The sequence below is a fragment of the Accipiter gentilis genome, chromosome W (assembly GCF_929443795.1).
Source record: "Accipiter gentilis chromosome W, bAccGen1.1, whole genome shotgun sequence".
In the NCBI taxonomy this organism is placed as follows: Eukaryota; Metazoa; Chordata; class Aves; order Accipitriformes; family Accipitridae; genus Astur; species Astur gentilis.
The window spans coordinates 32,981,221-33,007,086 of record NC_064918.1 but is presented as its reverse complement, the minus strand read 5'-3'; the positions used below and the strand labels follow the sequence as shown (position 1 = coordinate 33,007,086).

The 25,866-nt window shown below is 42.7% G+C and overlaps 2 protein-coding genes across 4 annotated transcripts in view; one reads left to right on the top strand and one right to left on the bottom strand.

The window, feature by feature from the left end:
• Positions 1–16,901, bottom strand: part of LOC126035459 (uncharacterized) — a 34,365-nt gene extending 17,464 nt beyond the window's left edge. For both annotated transcript variants that reach the window (XM_049794069.1, XM_049794070.1), the window contains exon 1: positions 16,449–16,901. In XM_049794069.1, the coding sequence (XP_049650026.1) occupies positions 16,449–16,893 (445 nt within the window). In that variant the 5' untranslated portion in view covers positions 16,894–16,901. The remainder of the gene's footprint in view (positions 1–16,448) is intronic.
• CDC42SE2 (CDC42 small effector 2) overlaps positions 1–25,866 on the top strand; it is a 328,251-nt gene that overhangs the window by 266,673 nt on the left and 35,712 nt on the right. The window lies entirely within an intron of this gene.

Here is a 25,866-nt window from a genome sequence, read left to right as displayed (position 1 = left end):
GGATCTGCTAACCATCCTGGTCCTGCCCAAACAAAACCCCTGCATACTGTGGGAGGAGATAAGGTCCCCGTAGTGCACATGGGGAAGTGGCTGGGGAAGGCCATGTGGATTTCTCCTCCCATGGGAAAAGGCAAACCCATTCATGGGATTGTCTTTGCTCAAGGACCTGGGTGTACTTGGTGGGTAATGCGGAAGGATGGGGAGACCCAGTGTGTGCCTCAAGGATATTTAACCTTGGGGGAAAAATAATCTGTGATGTGAGTTGTATGTTGTAGGAGGTAATGTAGCAGGAATGACCTGAACCGCAGAGGAGTGAACTTCACAAGGAACCAGACAAGTGCATCGGTGACCCAAACCAAGCCGGTGTTGGTGCCCAATGATCAAACATACTGTCCTGACCACTCATCTTGATGGATGGGGCCCAAGTCATAACCTGTGTGTGAACATCTGGAGGAGTGGAAGAAGCCCATGGAATATCTATCTGTTAAAGGACAGGGGATAGTAGTTAATAAGAATGTATAAATCTGTATACTGGGTATAATAGTGGTTTAAGGATGTAGTTTCAGTTGTAAGAGTTGGTAAGAAGGGATCTCATTAATGAGAATTAAATACAATGGCGTGGTTAGAAGATATATGTATATTAAATTATGTGGGACCTGAGCATGATGCAAATGGTATGGAATAAGGGGTGGAGATTTTATTGGGTCTGGCTGAGATGGAGTTAATTCTCCCCATAGAAGCCCTCATAGTGCTGTGCTCTGCATTGGTAGCTAGAAAGGTGTTGATAGCACACCAGTGTTTTGGCTACTGCTGAGCAGCGCTGGCACAGCATCAAGGCTGTCTCTCCAACATTTTTGCCCCCCCCCTCAACGGCAGGCTGGGGGTGGGCAAGATCTTGGGAGGGGACATAGCCAGGACAGCTGACCTAAACTAACCAAACAGATATTCCATAGCATATGACGTCAGCTCAGCTATAAAAGCTAAGTAAAGAGAGATGGAAGGGGGACCATTTTGTCTTCCGGAGCAACCACTACACGTATTGAAGCCCTGCTTCCCTGGAAGTGTCCAGACATCACCTGCTGATGGGAAGTAGAGCATAACATCATTTGTTTTCCTTTGCTTTCATGCATGACCTTTGCTATCACTGTCTTTATCTTGACCCATAAGCCTTTTGTTATATTTTCTCCCCCCTGTCCATCTGAGGAGGGGGAGTGACAGAGCGGCTTTGGTGGGCACCTGGTACCCAGCCAGGGTCAACCTACCACACACCAGTGTATAAACTGGGGAGAGTTGTCCTGGGGGGGGATCTCTGCTCGGGAACTAACTGGGCATCGGTTGGCAAGTGGTGAGCAATTGCATTGTGCATCACTTGTTTTGTATATTCCAATCCTTTTATTATTATTAGTTTTGTTTTATTATTGTTATTATTATCATTATCAGTTTCTTCCTTTATGTTCTATTAAACTGTTCTTATCTCAACCCATGAGTTTTACTTTTTTTTTTTCTAATTCTCTCCCCCATCCCACTGGGTAGGGAGGAAGTGAATGAGTGGCTGCATGGTGCTTAGTTGCTGGCTGGGGTTAAACCATGGCATAGTGAAACAGAGAAGTGTTTGTAGATGGAGGTGAGGCACAGAGACCATGCAGGAAATCTGGGAAGAGTCCGATGCATATTCTGTGCCTTGATTGTGGAAGCATGCTTTTGAGTGGTATAGTCTGATGACACTGTGGTAGAGGGTTCTCTTAAAATCATCTGATAAGATCAGAATTTGGCAGTTGTCATACTGATGAACCATCTATTCAAAACCAACTTTTTTTATTGGCACAGCTGCGAGAGTCCACTGGAGACCCATGTGTTGGTAAAAAGGTATCTGACATTCACGCTATAAAACATGGAGTGGCATGTGTTTTTTATTTTAGCTTAGTTTTATTTTTTAAATTTAGGAACAATAGATGTTTTCCTATCAGTGATTATGATTGAGTTCCATGTCCATATCTCTAGTTGATGGGCAAAATGGAGTTGTCTGCCTATCTTTTTAGGTTTTATATGGTTCCATTTTCTGAAAAGCACAAGGAAAAATATTTACTATAAATAATCTACATATTATTATGCACCCAGTTTGAAAATTCTGAGTCTGCGATGCTTGTTCTGTTTATTGCTTTTTCTCCATTCTCTGATTTATTTTTTTAACTGTTTGTGATTGTAAATCTGTAGCAAATAGATGATGTTGACTGTGTTGTCTTTTTGATAGAAGCTAACTACATTCATGGAACTGGGAAGCAGTTATCTTGAAGTTACCATTAATGCAAGAGCCTGTAAGAGTTTGTGATGTCTGTGGTGTTTCATGTTCCAATGCCAAGCTTCATTTTTTTTTGCTGACTACTCAAGAACCATCTTTTCCTATTCCATCTTTCTTAAGAAGCTCTTGAATATAGGTTTATTCTGGCAAGTCCAGTAGATCTGACACACTAGGAAATCCACTAAACTTCCTGCATTTCTCCAATGGATCCGTCAGAATTACCAGTATTAGATTGAGAGAATGGTGTCCAAAAAAAGTATGCAAATAGGAGATATTTACACGATATAAATTCTTCCATCAGAGTAATCAGTTAATTATAGATTAGTTATATCCATTGAGTTCATAATTTGTTAAAACTTGTTACTAAACCATGGAAAGACATGAAACTTGTGGAATAGGAAATGAATTTAGCTCATTAGCTGGACTAAACTGATAGTTGAGGTTTCTTTTTCAGTGATGTTGAAGTTTTGTTGAAGACAGACTATTGCTGTTGAAATTTAATCAATTTGTTGCTGGAGTGGGGGAGAACCTATTTGTATTCCACAGCCTCATTAATTGCATGCTGTGTGGGGAAAATGTTGGTCAGTAATAGCTTAATGACTGCTGTATAACATGGTATGGAATCATGACTGCGTACTTATTTCCTTTGCACTTGGCTTTCTTTTTATGTCCAAGTTGAAAATTTAACTTTGAACTAATGGAGGAAATTCAGGCCCTCCAAAGAAATAGGGAAAGCAAGTCTAGTCTGAGAATGCATCTTCCCAGACATGTTAGATTAGTGTGTTTGCTCTAAGGATAATGAAATAACTATATTCACATAGAGTTGTCATGATACTCTGTCATGACTGTTGCTGAAATCCGGAATAAAACTCCTTAACAGCAATGAGAAGTTAAGAAGCAGGCACTCCTTTATTGCAGCGCTGGGCACACAGGGGATCACTCCACCTAGTGTGTGCACCTGTCTGTTTTAATAATAACACCCTGGACCACTTCTGCAACAAAATGGGAACCTCTATCAGAAGAGATTCCAATAGGTACTCCATATCTCGGGATGATTTCTTGTAATAACCATTTAATGACCTCTTTTGCTTGATTGGTCCGACAGGGAAAGGCTTCCGGCCATCCTGTAAAAGTATCAACCCCCAACAGAATGTATCGATACCCATTTTGTCGAGGTAACTCTGAAAAATCTATTTGCCAATAATCCCCTGGTTCCATTCCTGATTTCAGTATTCCCATTTGGACCTTTTTCTTTACAATTGGATTTTTTTTTTAAACATCTCTCACATTTAGCAGTTGTCATTTTAACTATTTCTAGCATTTTTACTGATACTACTTGCCTTCTCAAGAGAGTTACTAATGCTTCTGCTCCCCAATGACATTCCTTATGTTTTGTCTGTACTATTTCCCTCATTACAAATGGTGGGACCACTACTTGTCCTTTTGATGTCACCCACCATCCTTCCAGATTTTTCTTTGCATTTAATAATTTCACCATTTTCTCATCCTCTTCTGAATATTTAGTTTTTTCCTTTGGTAATGCAATAGTTTTTGTAGGAATTAATGCCATTTGTAAGGCATTCCTTTTGGCTGCTTCCCTAGCTGATTTATCTGCTAATCTGTTTCCTACAATCTCTTTTGTATTCCCTGATTGATGTGCTTTACAGTGCATGATTGCTACTGCAGTAGGTTTCTGTACTGCTTGTAATAAATGCAAAATCTCCTCTTTATATTTAATGTTGGACCCCTGAGAGGATAATAATCCTCTTTCTTTCCATTCCATAAGATCCCATGGACGTGGACCACACCAAATGCATATTTCGAATCAGTCCAGATATTTACTTTGTTTTCTTCACTCAATTCTAGAGCCCTTGTCAAAGCCACTAATTCCGCCTTCTGAGCTGAAGTTGTGCTCGGCAAAGCATTGGCTTCTATAACTGATTTTTCAGTTGTTACCACATATCCTGCATAGCGGATTCCACTTTCAATGAAACTGCTACCATCTGTGTACAATTCCCAGTCCGGGTTGTCCATAGGTACATCCTTCAGATCCTCTCGACTGGAATATACATATTCAATGGTAGTCAGGCAATCATGTTCCAGTTGTCCTTCTTCCTGTACAGAACTCAGAAAGACTGCAGGATTAGTCAAGTTAGTGGTTTTCAAAATCACATCATCTTGCTCCATTAAAACTACCTGATATTTCATCATTCTGCTCGGGGATAACCAGTGGCCCCCCTTTTGCTCCAACACTGATATCACCATGTGTGGCACATATACCACCATCGTTCTTCCCAAAGTCAATTTTCAAGCCTCCTGTATTATCATCACAGTGGCTGCTACCGCTCTCAAACAAGCAGGCCAGCCCTTACTTACAAAGTCCAATTGTTTGGAAAAATATCCAACCGGTTGCTTCCAACTTCCCATCTTCTGAGTCAGCACTCCCAGTGCAATGTGTTGTTTCTCATGTACAAATAACTGGAAGCCTTTAGTCAAATCTAGAAGTCCCAAGGCTGGCGCTGTCATCAGGGCCTGTTTTAAACTCTTGAAAGCTCTCTGCTGATCTGGACCCCATTCAAATGGTGGACCTTTAAGAGCTTCATACAATGGTTTACCCAACAGACCATAGTTCATTATCCATAGCCGACACCACCCAGTCATTCCCAAAAAGGTTCTCAATTCGTGGATATTTCTCGGCTCCGGGATACTGCAGATTGCTTCTTTGCAGTCTGTTCCCAACTGTCTTTGCCCTTGTGAGATTTCAAACCCCAAATATATCACAGTCTGTTTTGCTATCTGGGCCTTAGTTCTAGAGACTTTGTATCCACTTAGCCCCAAAAAGTTTAAAAGATCACTTGTTACCTTTATACACGCTGGTGTCTCTTCCGTAGCTATCAGTATGTTCTCTACATACTGTAGGAGCAAATGTCCAGGTTTGGGACCATCTTGTTTCCACATCTCAAGTTCTTTTGCTAATTGGCTCCCAAAAATTGTTGGGCTGTTCTTGAACCCTTGCGGCAATCTTGTCCATATTAATTGTGTTTTTTGTCCTGTTTTTGGATTCTCCCACTCGAAAGCAAATCGTTTTCAACTTCCTTCTTCCAGGGGTATACAAAAGAAAGCATCCTTCAAATCAAGCACTGTAAACCACTGATGATTCTCCCCTAGAGCTGTTAAAAGTGTATATGGATTGGCCACTACAGGGTGTATATCTTTCACTATCTGATTTATTGCTCTCAGATCCTGTACTAATCTATATTCTCCTGATGGCTTTTTCACTGGTAAAATTGGAGTATTATATTCAGATTCACATTCCTCTAAAATTCCATATTTCAAAAATTTATCAATTAATTTCTTGATTCCCAATCTACCCCCAGTTTTAATTGGATACTGCTTTAATCTCACTGGCTTCACATTTTCCTTCGGTTCCACCTTTACAGGCTGTGCCATTTTAGATTTTCCAGGTATCTCTGTGTTCCAAACTGTAGGGATCACAGCATCATCAACTTCTTGTGGCATCTCCTGAGTCTTAACCTTCTCCTGTATCATCAATATTTCTCCTGTCTTTGATTCCGGTATCTTTAAAAGAATTTCTCCTCCCTCAAAAGCTATCTGTGCATTTAATTCGGATAACAGATCTCGACCCAACAAGGGTATTGGACATTCTGGCACATACAAAAATTCATGTGTAATTGCCTGGTTTCCAAATTTTAAATCAAGGAGTTGAAAGAATGGTCTATTTTCCTGTTTCCCAGTTGCTCCAATTATGTTAGCTGTTTTATTTCCCAATTTCCCTTTATAAGTATTCAAAACAGAATATACTGCTCCTGTATCTACTAAGAATTCAACTTTATAATTTCCCAGCTTAATTGTAACCAGAGGTTCAGCTGGGCTCCCCTCACGTCTCCTTCAATCATTCAAAGTCATCATTTTCACAACCTCTTGCTGATTTGTTTGCAGCTGAGGACAATCTTTTTTCCAATGTCCATTCTCTCTGCAATAAGCACACTGTTTTATTCCTAGAGGTGCATTAGGTTCCCGGTTACCAAAGTTTTTAATAACTCCTCTTCCTTGGGTTCATCCTCTTCCTCTTGCTGCACCCCTTGTTAAAACAGCTATTAACCTATTTTCTCTAATCTTTTATTTCTTTTCTTTTCTTTCTTCCTCCTCCTTTTCCCGATTATTGTAAAGTTTCCATGCTGTTTCTAACATTTTATTCAGATTTCTTGAGTCCTCCCCCTTCAATTTTTGGAGCTTTTGCCTTATATCAGGTGCCGACTGTCCCATAAAAATCGAGGCTAGCTGTTGCTGTTCTGCCTGTGTTTCCAATTTTAAATCAGTATATTTTCTAGCAGTTTCCTTCAATTTTTCCAAAAACACAGGAGATTCATTTTTGTCTTGTTTTATCTCATATAATTTAGACCAATTCAGAGCTTTTGGCATTGCATGCTTTACTCCATACAATACCCACTTTTGGTACCAAGTTAACCTTCTTCTATCTACAGGGTCATTTGGATCCCACTGAGGGTCTCCTGAAGGAAAACTCTGTTCCAAAGTTCCAGAGAGCATTTCATTCATATGTGCCGCCTCTGCTTGTGCTTTTCCAGTTTTTAATACCATCTGTTTTTCAGTACTATCCAATAAATTATCCAATATTACTTGTAAATCATTCCAATCGGGATCCTGAGTTCTAATAATTGTTTCTACAACCCTTCCTACTCTCTCCGGATCTTCCCTATAAACCCCTGCTGCCTGTTTCCATGCCATCAAATCCATAATAGAAAATGGCACTTTGACATATATTGGCCCATGCTGTCCCACTCCCTGTCTCAAAGGAGCCAACAATTGAGATTGCTGCTAAGTTCTCCGAGACACTGGGGTGTGGACTACTACTTCTGGAGTTTCATCAACTTTGCCCCCCGTCCTAGTACTATCTGTTTCTATTATTCTCCCTGATTCAATACTTCTTTCCTGTGCATGTGAGGAAGAGGGATCCTGCTCCTCCCTTGGTGGGGCTATTTCTAATTCTAGTTCCATTTCATCCTCTTTTGGTACCGTACATCTAATGCACCTCCTTCCAATATCACAAGCCGAACAACAACTCTTAGTTTTCTTATTTTCTGAAGTTAATGTCATCACCAAATTATCTCGATTGATTAACTCGCATTCCTTTTGCCAATTCGTTCTCTGTCTCAAATAAAAGAACAAATCCACATATGGCACTTCACTCCATTTACCTTCTCTTCTACAAAATAACATTAACTGTACTATAGTATTATAGCTTAAAGTTCCATTTGTTGGCCATTTTTCCTGGTCTTCCAAAACATACAAGGGCCACCAATGATTACAATATTCAATCATTTGATTTTTACGTAAATCATCATGCAATTCACCCCAATGTGCCAACAAACATCCCAACGGAGATGTTTTCGGTATCTTTCCATCAGTGGTTAAATTTCCCATACTCTTACTCTTAAATAATTTGGCTAATACCATTATGTTTATATACCAAATACCAAATATCTATTAAATATATCAAATATCAGATATCAATAATCAAATATCAAATGTCAAATACCGAACCAAATATCAAATGCCAAGTATCAAGTACAAAGTTTCAAATACCAAATGCATGTATCAAATACCAGATATCAAACGAATGCAAATAACAATTATTGCCAGGTAATGGAGTCCACCTACTTGTCTAGGGCACGGACTAAGCCGACTTCCCTAGGCAAGAGTCATAACCAATATCCCCTGGCAAGATTATTAATCAGCAAAATATACTCGCACTTAAAACTTCCAACCTCAGTTGGAGGCATTACCTTTGAGAACTCTATAGCATATAGGTTCCCTTGTTTCCAAATGTACTCACACTTAAAGCTTCCAACCTCTGTTGGAGGCACTATCTTTGAGAAGTCTATAGCATATAGGTTCCCTTGTTTCCCAAAATTGTCCAACCCTGCAATAGCTTTTGCTTATGACTTATGGGCAGACACCTAGGCTTCTACACAAACGGGTACCCTCTCAGCCCCAACTCTGCGAAGCTTTCGCCGCGCCTTACGGGCAGGCTATCCAAACAAGTTTCAAAGAAGAAGTGCCTTACCCTTTCTCCAGGGAACGTTGTGAGGAGCTTTATGAGTCGAGAGCGATGGTTCTCCCTGAGAATGCCTCGGTGCCGGCCAGAGCTCGATCAACACTCGATCTCGTCCAGTCTCACTCGCAAGGTCCCATCTGGGTGGCCAAAACTGTTGCCGAAATCCAGAATAAAACTCCTTATCAGCAACGAGAAGTTAAGAAGCAGGCACTTCTTTATTGCAGCGCTGGGCACACAGGGGATCACTCCACCTAGTGTGTGCACCTGTCTGGTTTAATCATGCAGGTTAAATACACACCTGTTATACATAGTCACTAAATTTCTGGGAAATGTCATACATAATCATCAACTGTCCGATAAATCATTAGCATATGTAAATGTCCCTTTACGCAGGCGTGGTGAAGTCTCTGGTGGTCTTCATAAGCCCTCTGGTGGTCTTCCATAGTCTTCCTCACTTTGTCCGATAGTTGACCTCTCTTATGTGATTCCGCGCAGTATGATTTTCGCCATCATGTATTAGATTTACATAAAAGTACATTCAATGTTAATTCTTGAATTTAATGTTTCTAGTGATTGGCCCTCAGTCACACCACCTTTTCAATATTATACTAAAACATTCATTGGTTAATCTTACCTAATTCCACTAACTGGAATCTTGATCAACGTGGGGTTTCTAAGCAACAGAACTAAGGTCCATAACGATCTCTCTTAGTTTCTTAGGACAAAACACTACAAACTAACAAATCTGTCAAAGTTTCTATGGTTAACCGATCTTAGACAATACTTATTCTTTTTATGATTGCATACAGCACATTTTGTATGTTCATAAGTTTCTATAACTATATTGTGAGCTTCAAACCCCTATATTCTACAATCTTTATGCTTTTAACCAAAGCCGACTTATGTAAAATTTCAACTATTATCAAAATATTGGTAACATGACTACTTAAGATACTTCCCTGGAAAATCAGTGTACTTGCTCCTTTTTTGCACTTTTATTTAGTTTATCATATAGCATCCTACACAAATATAGCACAACATTTTTATTGCTTCATTCTCCTGTTGCGGACGCTCGAGTGACACACTTCACTGGGAAAAGAGAAGTAGCAATATGTTTATTGATATAAAACAGCAATTTAACAAAGTTTGATAGTAAATGTGACAGTGGCTTAACAAGATTTGATGGCAAGGTTCACATCGTATTTACTGCATAGAGGAAAGGGTCAGACAAAACTGTCAGGGAGACACTCCCCTGGAGTCACGAGGTTCAGAATTGATCCCCTTGTGTTCTAAACTCCTCAGAGAGGAGTCTAGGTCTGGCTGGATCCAGACTTAATCCCAGACTTGGTCAACAGTTTATGTCTAAAGGATTCTATATGTGCAATCAGTCCTTGATATCGCTGTCATGGTTTAACCCCAGTCAGCAACTATGCACCACGCAGCCGCTCACTCACTCCCCCCCACCCAGTGGGATGGGGGAGAAAATTGGGAAAAAAAAGTAAAACTCGTGGGTTGAGATAAGAACGGTTTAATAGAACAGAAAAGAAGAAACTAATAATGATAATGATAACACTAATAAAATGACAACAGCAATAATGAAAGGACTGGAATGTACAAATGATGCGCAGGGCAATTGCTCACCACCCGCCGACCAACACCTAGCTAGTCCTCGAGCGGCGAATCCCAGCCCCCACTTTCCAGTTCCTATGCTAGATGGGACGTCCCATGGTATGGAATACACCGTTGACCAGTTTGAGTCAGGTGCCCTGGCTGTGTCCTGTGCCAACTTCTTGTGCCCCTCCAGCTTTCTCGCTGGCTGGGCATGAGAAGCTGAAAAATCCTTGACTTTAGTCTAAACACTAGTTATCAACAACTGAAAACATCAGTGTTATCAACATTCTTTGCATACTGAACTCAAAACATAGCACTGTACCAGGTACTAGGAAGACAGTTAACTCTATCCCAGCTGAAACCAGGACAGTATGCACCCCTTATTCTATATCATTGACATCATGCTCAGTTCCCATACCTTTAGTTTCATTAGTTACACTCTGATCAATCATCATCACCTTTCCATCCCTTTGACACATATGAACAATTATATATATATATATATATGTATACGCACACAGAGATATCATTCCTTTAGTTCATGGGTTATGTTCATAAAACATTTGTTGAGTTTATTTAGGTTCCGACTCTGGGCTCCATCTGTCATACCAGTCTGTCTGGGCAGGAGGAATGGTGCAAAATCCTCTCAGTCGGTAGAGCAGAATTGGGCTTGAGTGTGGTGTGACGAACAGGTGACATTGGACACAGCAGGATGATGGTGTGCACCGTTGGATTGTTGCATGCTGGAGTCAGTTCTGGTTCCATCACTACTGCGCTTTGCTCAGTTTTATCGCAGTTCTTTCTTGCTTCATCTAAGTGATTCTTACTATAGTACTGTGTATTGGTTTTGTGTGGCAAGGTTTTGGTAGCGGGGGGGGGGTTACAGGGCTGGCTTCTGTAAGAAGCTGCTGGAAGCTTCCCCTGTGTTCGAGAGAGAGCGAGGCCATACCAGCCGGCTCTAAGATGGACCCGCTGCCGGCCAAGGCCAAGCCAATCAGTGATAGTGGTAACGCCTCTGTGATAACATTTTTAAGAAGGAAAGAAAAGGTTGGGACAGGGAGAAACAGCCGCCGGAGTGAGGAGTGAGAACATGTAAGAGAAACAAGCCTGCGGACACCAAGGTCAGTGAAGAAGGAGGGGGAGGAGATGCTCCAGGCGCCAGAGCGAAGATTCCCCTGCAGCCCGTGGTGAAGACCATGGTGAGGCAGGCTGTCCCCCTGCAGTCCAGGGAGGTCCACAGTGGATCAGATATCCACCTGCAGCCCGTGGAGGACCCCACGCCGGAGCAGGTGGGTTCCCAAAGGAGGCTGTGACCCCGTGGGAACCCCACACTGGAGCAGGCTCCTGGCAGGACCTGTGGATCTGTGGAGAGAGGAGCCCACGGAGCAGGTTTTCTGGCAGGACTTGTGACCCCGTGGGGGACTCACGCTGGAGCAGTGTGCTCCTGAAGGACTGCACACTGTGGAAAGGACCCATGCTGGAGCAGTTTGTAAAGAAATGCAGCCCGTGGGAATGGTTCACGTTGGAGACGTTCGTGGAGGACTGTCTCCCGTGGGTGGGACCCCACGCAGGAGCAGGGGAAAAGCGTGATGAGCCCTCGCCCAGACGAGGTGAAGCGGCAGAAAATAACGTGTGATAACCATAAACCCCATCCCTAGTTACCCTGTGCCACTGGGGGGGCTTGGTGGTGAAATCCGGGAGTGAAGTTGTGCCTGGGAAGAAGGGAGGGGTGGTGGGAAGGTGTTCTGAGATTTCATTTTATTTCTCATTACCTTGTTCTGGTTGATTTGTAATAAATTGAGTTAATTTTCCCAAATTGAGTCTGTTTTGCCCGTGACGATAATTAGTGAATGATCTCTCCTGTCCTTGTCTCGACCCACAAGCTTTTTGTTATATTTTTCTCTCCCCTGTCCAGCTGAGGATGGGGGAGTGACAGAACGGCTTTGGTGGGCACCTGGTGTTCAGCCAGGCTCAAACCGTCACAAGTACTATGGATATAGCATATAACAATTCTAGTAATGATAACATACAGTGGCAGGGTTATATAGCAACTAATATCATACAGTTTAATTCTGGCTATTTTCACCTAAAATCAAATCTCCTTGAGGCACACATCGGACTTCTCCATCTTTTCACATCACCCACCAAGTGCACCCAGGCCCTTGAGAAAAAGCAATCCCACAAATGGGTTTACCTTTGCCTGAGGCAGGAGTAACCCAGACTGTTTTCCCTAACATATTTTTCATGTGCAATACGGGGACTTATCCCCTTCTACAGTACGTAAAAGTTCTGACTGGGCAGGGCCACCCCGACTGGCAGATCCTCTGTTGTTGACCAAGCAGGTGGCTTTTGCTAGATGTGTATCCCAATGTTTGAAAGTTCCACCCCCCATTGCTCTCAATGTAGTCTTTAACAGTCCATTGTATCGCTCGACTTTCCCAGAGGCTGGTGCATGATAGGGGATATGATACACCCACTCAATGCCATGCTCTTTGGCCCAGGTGTCTATGAGGTTGTTTCAGAAATGAGTCCCGTTGTCTGACTCAATTCTTTCTGGGGTGCCATGTCGCCACAAGACCTGCTTCTCAAGGCCCAGGATAGTGTTCCGGGCAGTGGCATGGGGTACAGAATATGTTTCCAGCCATCCGGTGGTTGCTTCCACCATCGTAAGCACATAGTGCTTGCCTTGGCGAGTTTGTGGGAGCGTGATATAGTCAATCTGCCAGGCTTCCCCAAATTTATATTTCAGCCATCGCCCTCCATACCACAGGGGCTTTAACCACTTGGCCTGCTTAATTGCAGCATGTGTTTCACATTCATGGATAACCTGCGTGATAGCGTCCATGGTCAAGTCCACCCCTTGATCTCGAGCCCATCTATATGTAGCATCTCTTCCCTGATGGCCTGAAGTATCATGGGCCCACTGAGCCATAAATAGCTCACCCTTATGTTGCCAGTCCAGATCCACCTGAGACACTTCAATCTTGGCAGCCTGATCCACCTGTTGGTTGTTTTCATGTTCTTCAGTGGCCCGACCCTTGGGTACATGAGCATCTACATGACGTACTTTTACAACCAGATTCTCTAGCCGGGATGCAATATCTTGCCACAGTGTGGCAGCCCAAATGGGTTTACCTCTGCGCTGCCAGTTGCTCTGCTTCCATTGCTGTAGCCACCCCCACAGGGCATTTGCCACCATCCATGAGTCAGTATAGAGATAGAGAGCACTGGCCACTTTTCTCTTTCAGCAATATCTAATGCTAGCTGGATGGCTTTCACCTCTGCAAACTGACTTGATTCACCTTCTCCTTCAGCAGTTTCTGCGACTAGTCGTGTAGGACTCCATACAGCAGCCTTCCACCTCCGATGTTTTCCCACAATGCGACAGGACCCATCAGTGAACAGGGCATATTGCCTCCCATTTTCTGGCAGTTTATTATACAGCGGGGCCTCTTCAGCCTGTGTCACCTCCTCCTCTGGCGACATTCCAAAATCTTTGCCTTCTGGCCAGTCCGTGATCACTTCTAACATTCCTGGGCGACTGGGGTTTCCTATGCGAGCTTGCTGTGTGATCACTGCGATCCACTTACTCCACGTGGCGTCAGTCGCGTGATGCATAGAGGAAACTTTCCCTTTGAACATCCAGCCCAGCAGTGGCAGTCGGGGTGCTAAGAGGAGCTGTGTCTCAGTACCAACCACTTCTGAGGCTGCTCCAACTCCTTCATATGCTGCCAAAGCTCCTTTTCAGTTGGAGTATAGCGAGCCTCGGATCCTCAATATCCTCGACTCCAAAACCCCAGGGGTCAGCCTCGGGTTTCCCCAGGTGCTTTCTGCCAGAGGCTCCAGGTAGGGCCATTCTCCCCAGCTGCAGTGTAGAGCACATTTTTAACATCTTGTCCTGTCCGGACTGGTCCAAGGGCTACTGCATGAACAATCTCCCGCTTAATGTGTTCAAAGGCTTGTTGTTGCTCAGGGCCCCATTAAAAATCATTCTTCTTCCGGGTCACTTGATAGAGAGGGCTTACAATCAGACTGTAATTTGGAATATGCATTCTCCAAAACCCCACGACACCTAAGAAGGCCTGTGTTTCCTTTTTATTAGTCAGTGTAAACATAGCTGCTATTTTGTTAATCACGACCATTGGGATCTGACGATGCCCGTCTTGCCATTTTACTCCTAAGAACTGGATCTCCTGTGCAGGTCCCTTGACCTTACTTTCTTTTATGGCAAAACCAGCCGTCAAAAGGATTTGGATTATTTTCTTCCCTTTCTCAAAGACTTCTTCTGCTGTGTTTCCCCTTACGATGATGTCATCAATGTATTGCAGGTGTTCCGGAGCTTCACCTTTTTCCAGTGCAGTCTGGATTAGTCCATGGCAAATGGTGGGGCTGTGTTTCCACCCCTGGGGCAATCGAATCCAAGTGTACTGGACACCCCTCCAAGTAAAGGCAAATTGTGGATGACACTGCTGCCAGAGGGATTGAGAAAAACGCATTACCAATATTAATTGTGGCATACCACTTGGCTGCCTTTGACTCTGGCTCGTATTGAAGTTCTGGCATATCTGGAACGGCAGTACTCAGCGGTGGCGTAACTTCATTCAGGCCGCGATAGTCAACTGTTAATCTCCATTCCCCATTAGACTTTGTCACTGGCCATATGGGACTATTTAAGGGTGAGCGAGTTTTGCTGATCTCTCCTTGGATCTCCAGTTGGCAAATCAATTTGTGGATGGGAATCAGAGAGTCTCGCTTGGTGCGATATTGCCGCCGGTGCACTGTCGTGGTAGCAATTGGCACTTGTTGTTCTTCAACCTTCAGCAACCCCATAATCGAATGGTCTTGAGAGAGACCAGGCAGGGTAGACAGCTGTTCAGTGCCCTCCATCTCCAAGGCAGATATACCAAAAGCCCATCGATACCCCTTCAGGTCCTTAAAATACCCCCTCCTGAGATAGTCTATGCCAAGGATACACGGGGCCTCTGCTCCAGTCACAATGGGGTGTTTCTGCCATTTATTTCCAGTTAGGCTTACTTCAGCTTCCAATACAGTTAAATCTTGGGATCCCCCTGTCACACCAGAAATACAGATGGGTTCTGTGCCCCTTTATAACTTGATGGCATTAGAGTGCACTGTGCACCGGTGTCTACTAGAGCCTTATACTCCTGTGGGTCTGACGTGCCATGTCGCAGAGGATCCACAGGGGACATCACAGACAGACCAATGTGATCAAGTGAAGCCCATTTACTACAACTTTTCGCACAGTTATATACCTTATGCGCTTGTGCACGTGCCTTATACAATACTCTAATTGGTACAATACCCCATTTCATGCAACGCTATCTTATCCTCTATTGGCTGTGCAAGCTTCTTCACGAGGTGTCCAGCAGTTACTTATCTCATTCTTCGGCATCCAGGAGTTGTATGTCAGGCTCTTCTTATCTTCCTTTTTCCCAGCGTACAAGGACACAGCGTCCTTGTCCACTTCAGCACTTTGTAAACTTATGCTTCGTTCGCAGCTAAATGCTGGATTGCTCAAATGCTCTCACCCAGCCAAGAAATCCTCAGCAGTGCCAGGCCATCGAATCCACACAGTCCAATAGACCCAGTTATCCCTTTCCTCCACCTGGATGGAAGCAGGGCCCCTCCAATTCTTGTCAGAATATTCAGTATTCACTTCTTGTAAAATTGACTCAGAATTCCCTTCAAGAGGATTGGAAATAAAATCAGCCCTTCTACTCTGTTTGGAAACTGGAGCGGCATTTTTCCTGGTAGAATCCCCTTTTGTGGTGGTTTTCCCTCGCAGTTCATGTACCCGTGCATTTAGGACCGAGGTAGGTTTTCCATCCCATTTCCTCATGTCCTCTCCCTGATCACATAGGTAAAACCACAGGGCACCTCGCCGTGTGTACCTTCTATATTCTCTTTCTTGGGCAGGAGACCGCTCACTCCTAATAGCTGAGACATTGGTCCTTACAAGTGTGGAGTAGGACATATCCTCTTTGATTTGTTGGACATCCTGGGACAGCTTCTCCACAGCCAAAATGCAGGCTTGTAGGGAGGAGGAGAGATTTTCTTCGTATTGATGGAGTTGGCGCGCCACTTCCTCCACTGTCGGTGCCTCTTCGTCTTTCCAGGCCATTGTTGCCAGTGAGTTGGCATAGGACGATGGTGCCCTCTGTACAAACTTCCACCACATGGGTCGTGTGCATTGGACTTCGTCTGGATCTTTGGGTAATTGTGGGTTGTCCGGGTCATGATGAATCGTCTCTAGCACAGCTAATTCCCTCAGATATTGGATACCTTTTGCCATGGTTGTCCACTTGCTTGATTGACATATAACATCTTCCTTAAAGGGGTACCTTTCCTTCACACTTGACAAGAGTTGCCTCCAGAGGCTGATGGCTTGTGTCCCTTTTCCAATTGCCTTGTCAATGCCACCTTCCCTGGCAAGTGATCCCAGCTGCTTGGCTTCCCCACCTTCTAATTCCAAGCTATTAGCCCCACTGTCCCAGCATCGGAGGAGCCAGGTGATAATATGCTCACCTATACGGCGGCCAAAATCTTTTCGCAAATCCCGCAGCTCACTCAAGGATAGAGACCGGGTTATTACCTCTGGTTCTGCCTCTTCCTCCGGTTCCCGTGATGACCCTGGTTCACCTTCATCCTTCGCTAAGCAAACTGATTTTTTTGTATATTTCCTGTTCTGTACAGGGGCAACTGATACTGGTGCAGGTTGGTCCGCTGGTTCAGTTGCAGTATCGCTCGCCAGGTTTTGGATAACCGCAGTGTCTGTTGCCGAGGTTTGGGTAGCAGCAGTGCTCGTCGGTAGGGCTGGAGGGACCGCAGTGCCTGTTGCCAAGGTTTGGGTAGCTGCTGTGCTCATTGCCCGGGCTGGAGGGGCTGCAGTGCCTGTTGCTGAGGTTTGGGTAGCTCGAGTTCTCGTCACCAGGGCTGGAGGGGTCATGGTGCCTGTTGCCAAGGTCTGGGTGCCTGCAATGCTTGTTGCCGGGGCTGGAGGTGCTGCAGCACCCATTGCCGAGGTTTGGGTGGCCGCGGTGCTCATTGTTTTGTTGTTAGGTCTAGAGACTTTCTCTTCCCCTTGAGGGTACTGATGGTGTCGAAAAGGGCTCGATAGGCATGGGCCAGGCCCCAGCACGTTGCAGTGATTTGTATATCTCTGGAGCTGCCGGGGTGACAGCATACCTTTTCCAAATATTTTACTAGTTCTTCTGGATCCTGCACTTGTTCAGGGGTGAATTTCCAAAACATTGGAGGTGCCCACTTTTCTAGGTACTTGCCCATACTACCCCACACACCCTGCCACTCATAATTATCCAGCCTTGGGGCAGATCTCTGGGTGATCTTCTTAAATAGCTGTTTAACCTTAAACGAGAGCTGAACCACATTCAGAAGCATGCTAATTCCTAGCAGTAGGGCTAGGACCGTGCTAGTCCCAACACCCCAGGAGTATTCAAATTTTTCAAAATTCTCAAACACCATTGTAACTGGACTGAAGGAGAAAGGAGAGGGGAAGAAAGGTACCCCACCCATAGACTGGTTTTCCATGGAGGAAAGGTAAATGGTATAATTATTAATAGTTTCCCACAGATGGCTCCTGCAGTATAAAGGTGACAATGCTAAGTACAAATACCGGATTAATCCCACAGCCGATGACTTTATAATACCATAAACCAGTGTTATACAATACATCAAAGCGAAAAACTTAATCCGACCAACACCCAGCCAGTCCCAGAGCGACGATTCCCTGCCCCCACTTCCCAGTTCCTATGCTAGATGGGACGTCCCATGGTATGGAATACACCGTTGACCTGTTTGAGTCAGGTGCCCTGGCTGTGTCCTGTGCCAATTTCTTGTGCCCCTGCAGCTTTCTCGTTGCCTGGGCATGAGAAGCTGAAAAATCCTTGACTATAGTCTAAACATTATTTAGCAACAACTGAAATCATCAGTGTTATCAACATTCTTCGCATACTGAACTCAAAACATAGCACTGTACCAGCTACTAGGAAGACAGTTAACTCTATCCCAGCTGAAACCAGGACAATCACTTAGCTAAGATTTCAAAGTTTAGCGTGCTATTAATCACTTACCGAGAATCTGTTGCGGCAAGGACTCTCTCAACCTCGAGGAGTAACCTTGAGAGGCATCCCTACTGAACGGGAGATCCTGGCGTGCAGCTTGCTGCAATGCAGGAGAGCTCAACAGGCTCTGGGCTATCTACTATTTATGGAGTAAGATAATTGACTCATAGTCATATTTACATACCAAATACAGATGTTAGCTTCTTTCAAATTTGGCTTGAGTTGAACATTGATCAGCACTGTGGTTAGGTGGGTGCATTGTTCAAATTAGACCTTGGCTATTGTGTTGTTATCTGTCTTCCCCGAAACCACTTTGACTGGATGCAGACATCACAACCAGACACATCCATTACACTTCTGTCTCCTCTTTGTCAGAGTCATGGCTTCAGTTTTTATTCATGTAATAGCAGGTAAATGAGAAATTAGAAGCAGTAAGGACTTCCTCTAGTAAAAGTTGCTTTGTCTCTCTGCCTCCAGCTGAACATTGCATCTAGAGGAATAAAATGGAAAATATTATCGTCATCTTTTAGGCCAGAGGCAGTAAGCTTAAGCAGAGTGAACCACACAGCCTGCAACCACTACAAGCCAGTATCCTGTATTTAAAAGATGAGAACAGTCATGGAGCACAATATGAATATTTCAATTTACAGTATGTTAAACGAAATACAGTCTAATAGCTACGAAATTACTGAAGATCAATTAAAAGCTTCCCATTGACTTAAAGTCTGCTCAATGTCCATTTCTAGTCAGCAATAAGAACTTAAGAACACCCAGACTCAGATAGGAAGGTACATGCCTCATGAATGGACTCACTGCTATTGAAACACAGCCACAATTGAATCTTTATGAATCAGAGCCTGCAGCTATGACAATACATTACAGGGCTTAGCCAGCAAATAAAAAACACTTTTAATCCTTTCCTGTACCTTTTTGCTATTGCTAAAAGCAGGTTTCAGTTCCTTATTGCATCAGTATTTAACAGTCATGGGGTGGGAGGAAGCAAAACTACTCTCAGGAATAGCAAAACAAAATGACCTGTTTTATACCTAACCTAGTAGTGAATTCTCTGTCCCCAACTAATTTGACAGGATCAACCAAATGAAATAACCATAGCTATAAAAATATTGTAATGTAGTTTCCAAGGGCTTTCAAAGAGAAAGCGTTCATGGAAATGAATTTAGATGTCTCAAATACAGAAAACTGATATATTTTAGAGACATAAATATTTACAAAAGAATCTCTAGCCATGTCCCAATGCATTAATATTTCAATCTAGAAGTCAAACTCACATATATACAGCTAACTATTTCTTAAGTTATACATGATATAGGATAGCAAAACATATGTGACTAACTTGAGTGGAGTCATCTCATACCCAGTTTATGTTTACACTGGATGAAAACTCCTAATCTAAAATATTCAGTATTAGGAGCATCTCCACCAGGCATAATGATTATTTTAAATACATGGTTACTATATTTACACGATGTAATACTGTAAAATGCTGGGACAGTTTGTCAGTGTTGTAGACCTTATTCTAAAGTGGGAAGAATTTCTAGAAAGTCACATGCTACTGGAACACACAACTCCCTCAATTAAAACATTTAAAATTGTTTCAGTTTTGTAGTTTAGTTTATATTGCCTTTTTTTTGTAGAATAACAGAAAGCCAAAGGCATTTGTGTGTACAAATAATACATCCATGAACTGTTGGTTTTAATGGAGTTTTGAAATGCTGGGGTTTTGATATGCAGAGAACTGACCTCTTTCTTTGAGCAACTCAACTTATTTTCTTCTTTACTTGTTGCTAAGAATGATGGTATAGCAGTAACAGTATTAAAATGCTGGATCTTGTGAACGACTGTAAATGATTCTTCACTCATCAGCTAGTGAACCAGTAACCACTAAAGTGAATCACCATCGAACCCTGATTCTTATCTTAAGCAAGTTTCTTATCAGAGGCCATAGAAGCCAGTTACATCTTGGCATGTGCCCACTGATGTGATCTCTTTGAAGCAATGGAACAATATTTAAATGCTCTGCTAAACAAAGACCCCAAAGCAGTTCACTCTAAAGCAAATAAAACTGATGCTTTTTTGCTGCAGGAGCATTCAGTTTTTGTTTACATTAGGGTTTTAGCTTGGATCAGGAGCATATTTTTGAAGGGACTTTGCTAGTCTCTGTCTACCATGCTTCAATTAGAATTTCAGGGTAATCTTACAGTGCATAAACTGGATTTCTTTTGGATGAAGCTGAACTGGAAGACACTCTCCTAGCTGATTGATACACTCAAATTGTTAATGGACATTGAGGCCAGAGTACTAGGTGAGCCAGTCTGAATTAAACCCTGAAACGCATCTAATGTTTACCTTGGTTCCTCAACACCAACTGTTTTGCTCCTGTTCAGATGTACCTTATTATTACTGTTACTATTACATTTTATTTTGCTTATCTAAAAAAAAAAAAAAAAAAAAAACCCAAGAGAAAAAACAAGTGATGCACAATGCAATTTCTCACCACCCGCTGACCTATGCCCGAGCAGCGATCTGCCCCTCCCAGCCAACTCCCTCCAGTTTATATACTGAGCATGATGTCACATGGTATGGAATATCCCTTTGGCTAGTTCAGGTCAGCTGTCTTGGCTATGCTCCCTCCCAGCTTCTTGTGTACCTGCTTGCTGGCAGAGCATGGGAAACTGAAAAATCCTTAACTTAGGATAAGCACTACTTAGCAACAACTAAAACATCAGTGTGTTTTCAACATTCTTCTCACACTAAATCCAAAACACACTGTACCAGCTACTAGGAAGAAAATTAACTCTATCCCAGCCAAAACCAGGACATCCTTTCTCAAAAAAAAACCCAAAACCCCAAAACAAACCCAAACAAAAAAACCCATGCAGATTAACATCAAGTAGTGTGGGGTCTCAAATATATCATAAAACCCTCAAATTATGTCACTTAGATCTAAGCAGGCTGATAATTAATTTTCTGGAAGCTGTTAAAAGTAGAAGCCCTAAATGAAGTCAAACACAAAACAGCATACAAAGATATCCCGAAGTCACTGCAAGTAGTAGCTTATATACCCAGGGGATCAAAGGCAAAGAAGTGTCTCCTGTTTAGCAGAGAGAAAAGCATGTTCTGCTTAATCTACACCAGATTTTTACAAGATATCGGCTAGGTACATACCCTAAATCCACGTTTGAGTGAAATATAACTGATGCACACCATTTCAAATGATCCGCTCTCTTACTCCCAAAGTCTATGGTGATTTTAATTGCTGAAGCCTCCATCTCAGCTCTACAAAAGCTTCTATCAGTGATAGCATATGTCCATACATTCTGTATGGTATGTCTAAATATTTTTATGGTTTTAATATTTTGTACCAGCCGTGGAAACTGGTTTGCTGCTAGGTGACTGTGAAGGTCAGATTTGGTAAATAATTATTACAAATCTTATATAACACTATGATTGAAACAATAGACAAAAGTGTAGCCAAGTAATTAACTAATAGAGGTAGTTACTAATAAATTTTGCAGTTCTTTGTTCTTATGACTGGATGTTCCTGTACATTAGATAAGAATAATATTGAAACTGACCATATGTGACTGAAACCATGTTAAGCTCCAAGATCAAAGAACAAGGATGAAGAACAAAGACTTCAAGGTCAGCCAACAGAATTTCAAATGGGTTGGTGGTCGTAAAAACAGCCCTTCGACTCAAATGGAGAACCATTGTGCATGATTGGATGTAGGCAGTACTATGAGAATCAGTTACAATAATTTTTATGTATATGTATACTAATCTGATTAATATGTAATTAGTTACTCTATATAACCTGTTTGTGCTGAAGCTGTGGCATGCACGCTAGGTGGAATTATCCCCCGTGCATCCAGTGCTGCAATAAAGAATGCCTGCTTTCTAAAACTCCAAAACGAGTCTTAGAGAGTATTCATTTACAAGCCGTGAATTTCGGTATCATCAGCTCTCAAAAGGAAGTGGTATTGCAGGTACAGATTAGGACGGTGCTTTCTAAACATAAAGCGATACATAGTAGAAACTAAAGCAATTCAAGGAGAAGTTATTGCTGTACTGCAAACGTACAGTTTCTGAAAACAATGCTTCTTTATTGAAATTCACTCATATGACACTTTTTTGCTGTCATTTATCATTTCATCATGTCTACTTTATACACAAGAAAGGCTGTCGGCTCTTCTTCCCGCACAGCAATGCTCTTTACCCAGCTATATGTTGTCCTGGCATTTTATATCTTAAGATTCAACAAGGCTAAGTGTCGTGTCCTGCACTTGGGTCACAACAACCACATGCAACACTACAGGCTTGGGGAAGAGTGGCTGGAAAGCTGCCCAGCAGAAAAAGACCTGGGGGTGCTGGTTGACAGCCGTCTGAATATGAGCGAGCAGTGTGCCCAAGTGGCCAAGGCGGCCAATAGCATCCTGGACTGTATCAGAAGTAGTGTGGCCAGCAGGACCAGGGAGGTGATCGTCCCCCCTGTACTCGGCACTGGTGAGGCTGCACCTTGAGTACTGTGTTCAGTTTTGGGCCCCTCGCTACAAGAAAGACATTGAGGTGCTGGAGTGTGTCCAAAGAAGAGCAACAAAGCTGGTGAAGGGTCTAGAGAACAAGTCTTATGAGGAGCGTCTGAGGGAGCTGGGGTTGTTTAGTCTGGAGAAAAGGAGGCTCAGGGGAGACCTTATCGCTCTCTACAACTACCTGAAAGGAGGTTGTAGTGAGGTGGGTGTCGGTCTCTTTTCCCAAGTAACAAGTGATAGGATGAGGGGAAACGGCCTCAAGTTGCACCAGGGGCGGTTTAGATTGGATATTAGGAAAAATGTCTTCACCAAAAGGGTTATCAAGCATTGGAACAGGCTGCCCAGGGAAGTGGTTGAGTCACCATCCCTGGAGGTATTGAAAAGATGTGTAGATGTAGTGCTTAGGGACATGGTTTATTGGTGGACTTGGCAGTGTTAGGTTAACAGTTGGACTCTATGAGCTTAAGGGTATTTTCCAACCTAAATGATTCTATGATTCTAAGATTGCAGTAATTTCAAGTAAACTAAGAAACTAAGCAATAGAACACCCACTGCCCCCAACATGAGCCTATTAAAGAGAAAGAATGGAACGTATCAATGCTAACAACAAATTAACATCAAAGACAGACTAGACTTAAACATTTATCTGTTTAGGGCATGCTAAACTAAATTAGAAAGGAAATAGCATGCTGATCTGATCTAGTCTAATCCAGAATACCAGGTCTCCATCCAGATCCATATCAATATGAAGTGATCCATAAATAATGTGATGCATCTTTATTTTTTGACACTGTTCTTTGTTTTTCATTCTGTCTAATTATCTGTAGAACTGTGTCGTGATTTAACACCAGTCAGCAAGTAAGCACCACGCAGCCGCTCACTCACTCCCCCCCCTGCACCCAGTGGGATGGGGGAGAAAATCGTGAAAAGAAGTAAAACTCGTGGGTTGAGATAAGAACAGTTTAATAGAACAGAAAAGAAGAAACTAATAATGATAATGATAACACTAATAAAATGACAACAGCAATAATAAAAGGATTGGAATGTAGAAATGATGCACAGTGCAATTGCTCACCACCCGCCAATCAACACCCAGCCAGTCCCCGAGCGGCGATTCCCCACGCCCCCACTCCCCCCAGTTCCTATACTAGATGGGATGTCACATGGTATGGAATACCCTGTTGGCCAGTTTGGATCAGGTGCCCTGGCTGTGTCCTGTGCCAACTTCTTGTGCTCCTCCAGCTTTCTCGCTGGCTGGGCATGAGAAGCTGAAAAATCCTTGACTTGAGTCTAAACACTACTTAGCAACAACTGAAAACATCAGTGTTATCAACATTCTTTTCATACTGAACTCAAAACATAGCAGTGTACCAGCTACTAGGAAGACAATTAACTCTATCCCAGCTGAAACCAGGACAAACTGTCATCATTTCTGCTCACTCTGCAAGAATATCTCTATTAGTCTTTATAACAGAAAAGCCAAAATAAGAGATTGTTAAGGTATTTCAACACAAAATTTGTAAGCTTGCCACAGAGACACACATGCAGAAAAGCTAAAAAGTTACATTTATTGAGGCATAATCCCTGTGCTTTACAATCTTCCTTTCTGAATAAAATAATGAGAAACATATTTTGTATTTTAACAAACAACATTCATACAAAATCAGGAAAAAAGAAAAAAAAAAATAATGCTTTGGCACCTTAACTGATGCACAGTAAAAACATCAACTTCCTGAGATTCATTTTCCAGTCTTGTATCAGTCTTTCCCTTAATTTTAAGACTATTTAAAAAAAGCCATTAAATCAACCCTTAAAAGTAATGCAGATTATGGAAACCAACGTATCCATACTATTACATCGTAGAACTGGGTATCCCAGCAGCATGTGAGGCTAAATTGGGTCACATTTCTCTGGCAGGATTGCTTTAATTGAGCTTCCTAATGGCTTGCAGGATCAGAAGCCTAGCTAAGACAAAAAATAATTTTTTCCTTTTATTAAATGATTACTCTCATAAAACAGGCTCATCATCACTTTCCGCAAGAAGGTAACTAAAGAAGACTGGTTCAATGTACTTGCTAACTCCTTACTGGGAAACTTTCCCTGGTGAACAGAGAAGTGAATGATCCAGCTGGATGCTCTAAAGGGCTCCTTCGCAGAATGACTTTCTGCAATCAGAGAATGACCACTTACATTATTATCTCCAAAACATTTGCTGTTTGCCACTACAGAATAAATTAATGAGATACATACTGATGAAGCAACTGGTCAGGATGCCTTTGGAGCAGCAAGGAGAACCCAGAGATAATGATGAGTTCATACTGGTGAAAAATAACATATCAAGGAAATACCAATGGGAGGATTACCAGAAAGGTCAGCAGTAAGGAATGTAAGTGCTGACAAACAGCCTCAGGTACTCCATTTCACAGCATAGAGAAACATTCATAAGCATGGAATCACAAATTTGCTTCAGTGTCCATCCCACCTCCTACACCTGTGAGGAGTTCTGCAAAGCTCCCAAATTTGTCATCTTCGGAAAACTGTTCATCCAGTTCATTTAGGTAGGTCACTGGAAGAAGCACATCCCACAATACATTATGATCTAGTCAGTCTTTGCTTGCTCTCATAAAGTCAAAGCGAAAAGGAGTTATTATCAATACAAAGTAGCAGGAACAATCTCTCACATTCTACTCATACTAAGTCACATATTTAAAAGGTGATCCTACCAGTGCACGTGGAAATGATAGCATTGCACAAATAAAAAAGCCAATACAACAAGAATAGAATAGAATAGATCAGTTGAAAGGGACCTACAACAATCATCTAGACCAACTGCCTGACCAATTCAGGGCTGACCAAAAGTTAAAGCATGTTATTAAAGGCATTATCCAAATGTCTCTTAAACACTGACAGGCATGGGGCATCAACCACCTCTCTAGGAAGCCTGTTCCAGTCTTTGACCACCCTCTCAGTAAAGAAATGCTTCCTAATGTCAAGTCTAAACCTCTCCTGTGGTGCAGCTTTGAGCCATTCCCACGCGTCCTGTCACAGGATACTAGGGAGAAGAGATCAGGACCTCTCGCTCCACTTCCCCTCCTCAGGAAGCTGTAGAGAGCAATGGGGTCATCCCTCAGGTCTCCTTTTCTCCAAACTAGACAAACCCAAAGTCCTTAGCCGCTCCTCATAGGACATGCCTTCCAGCCCTTTCAC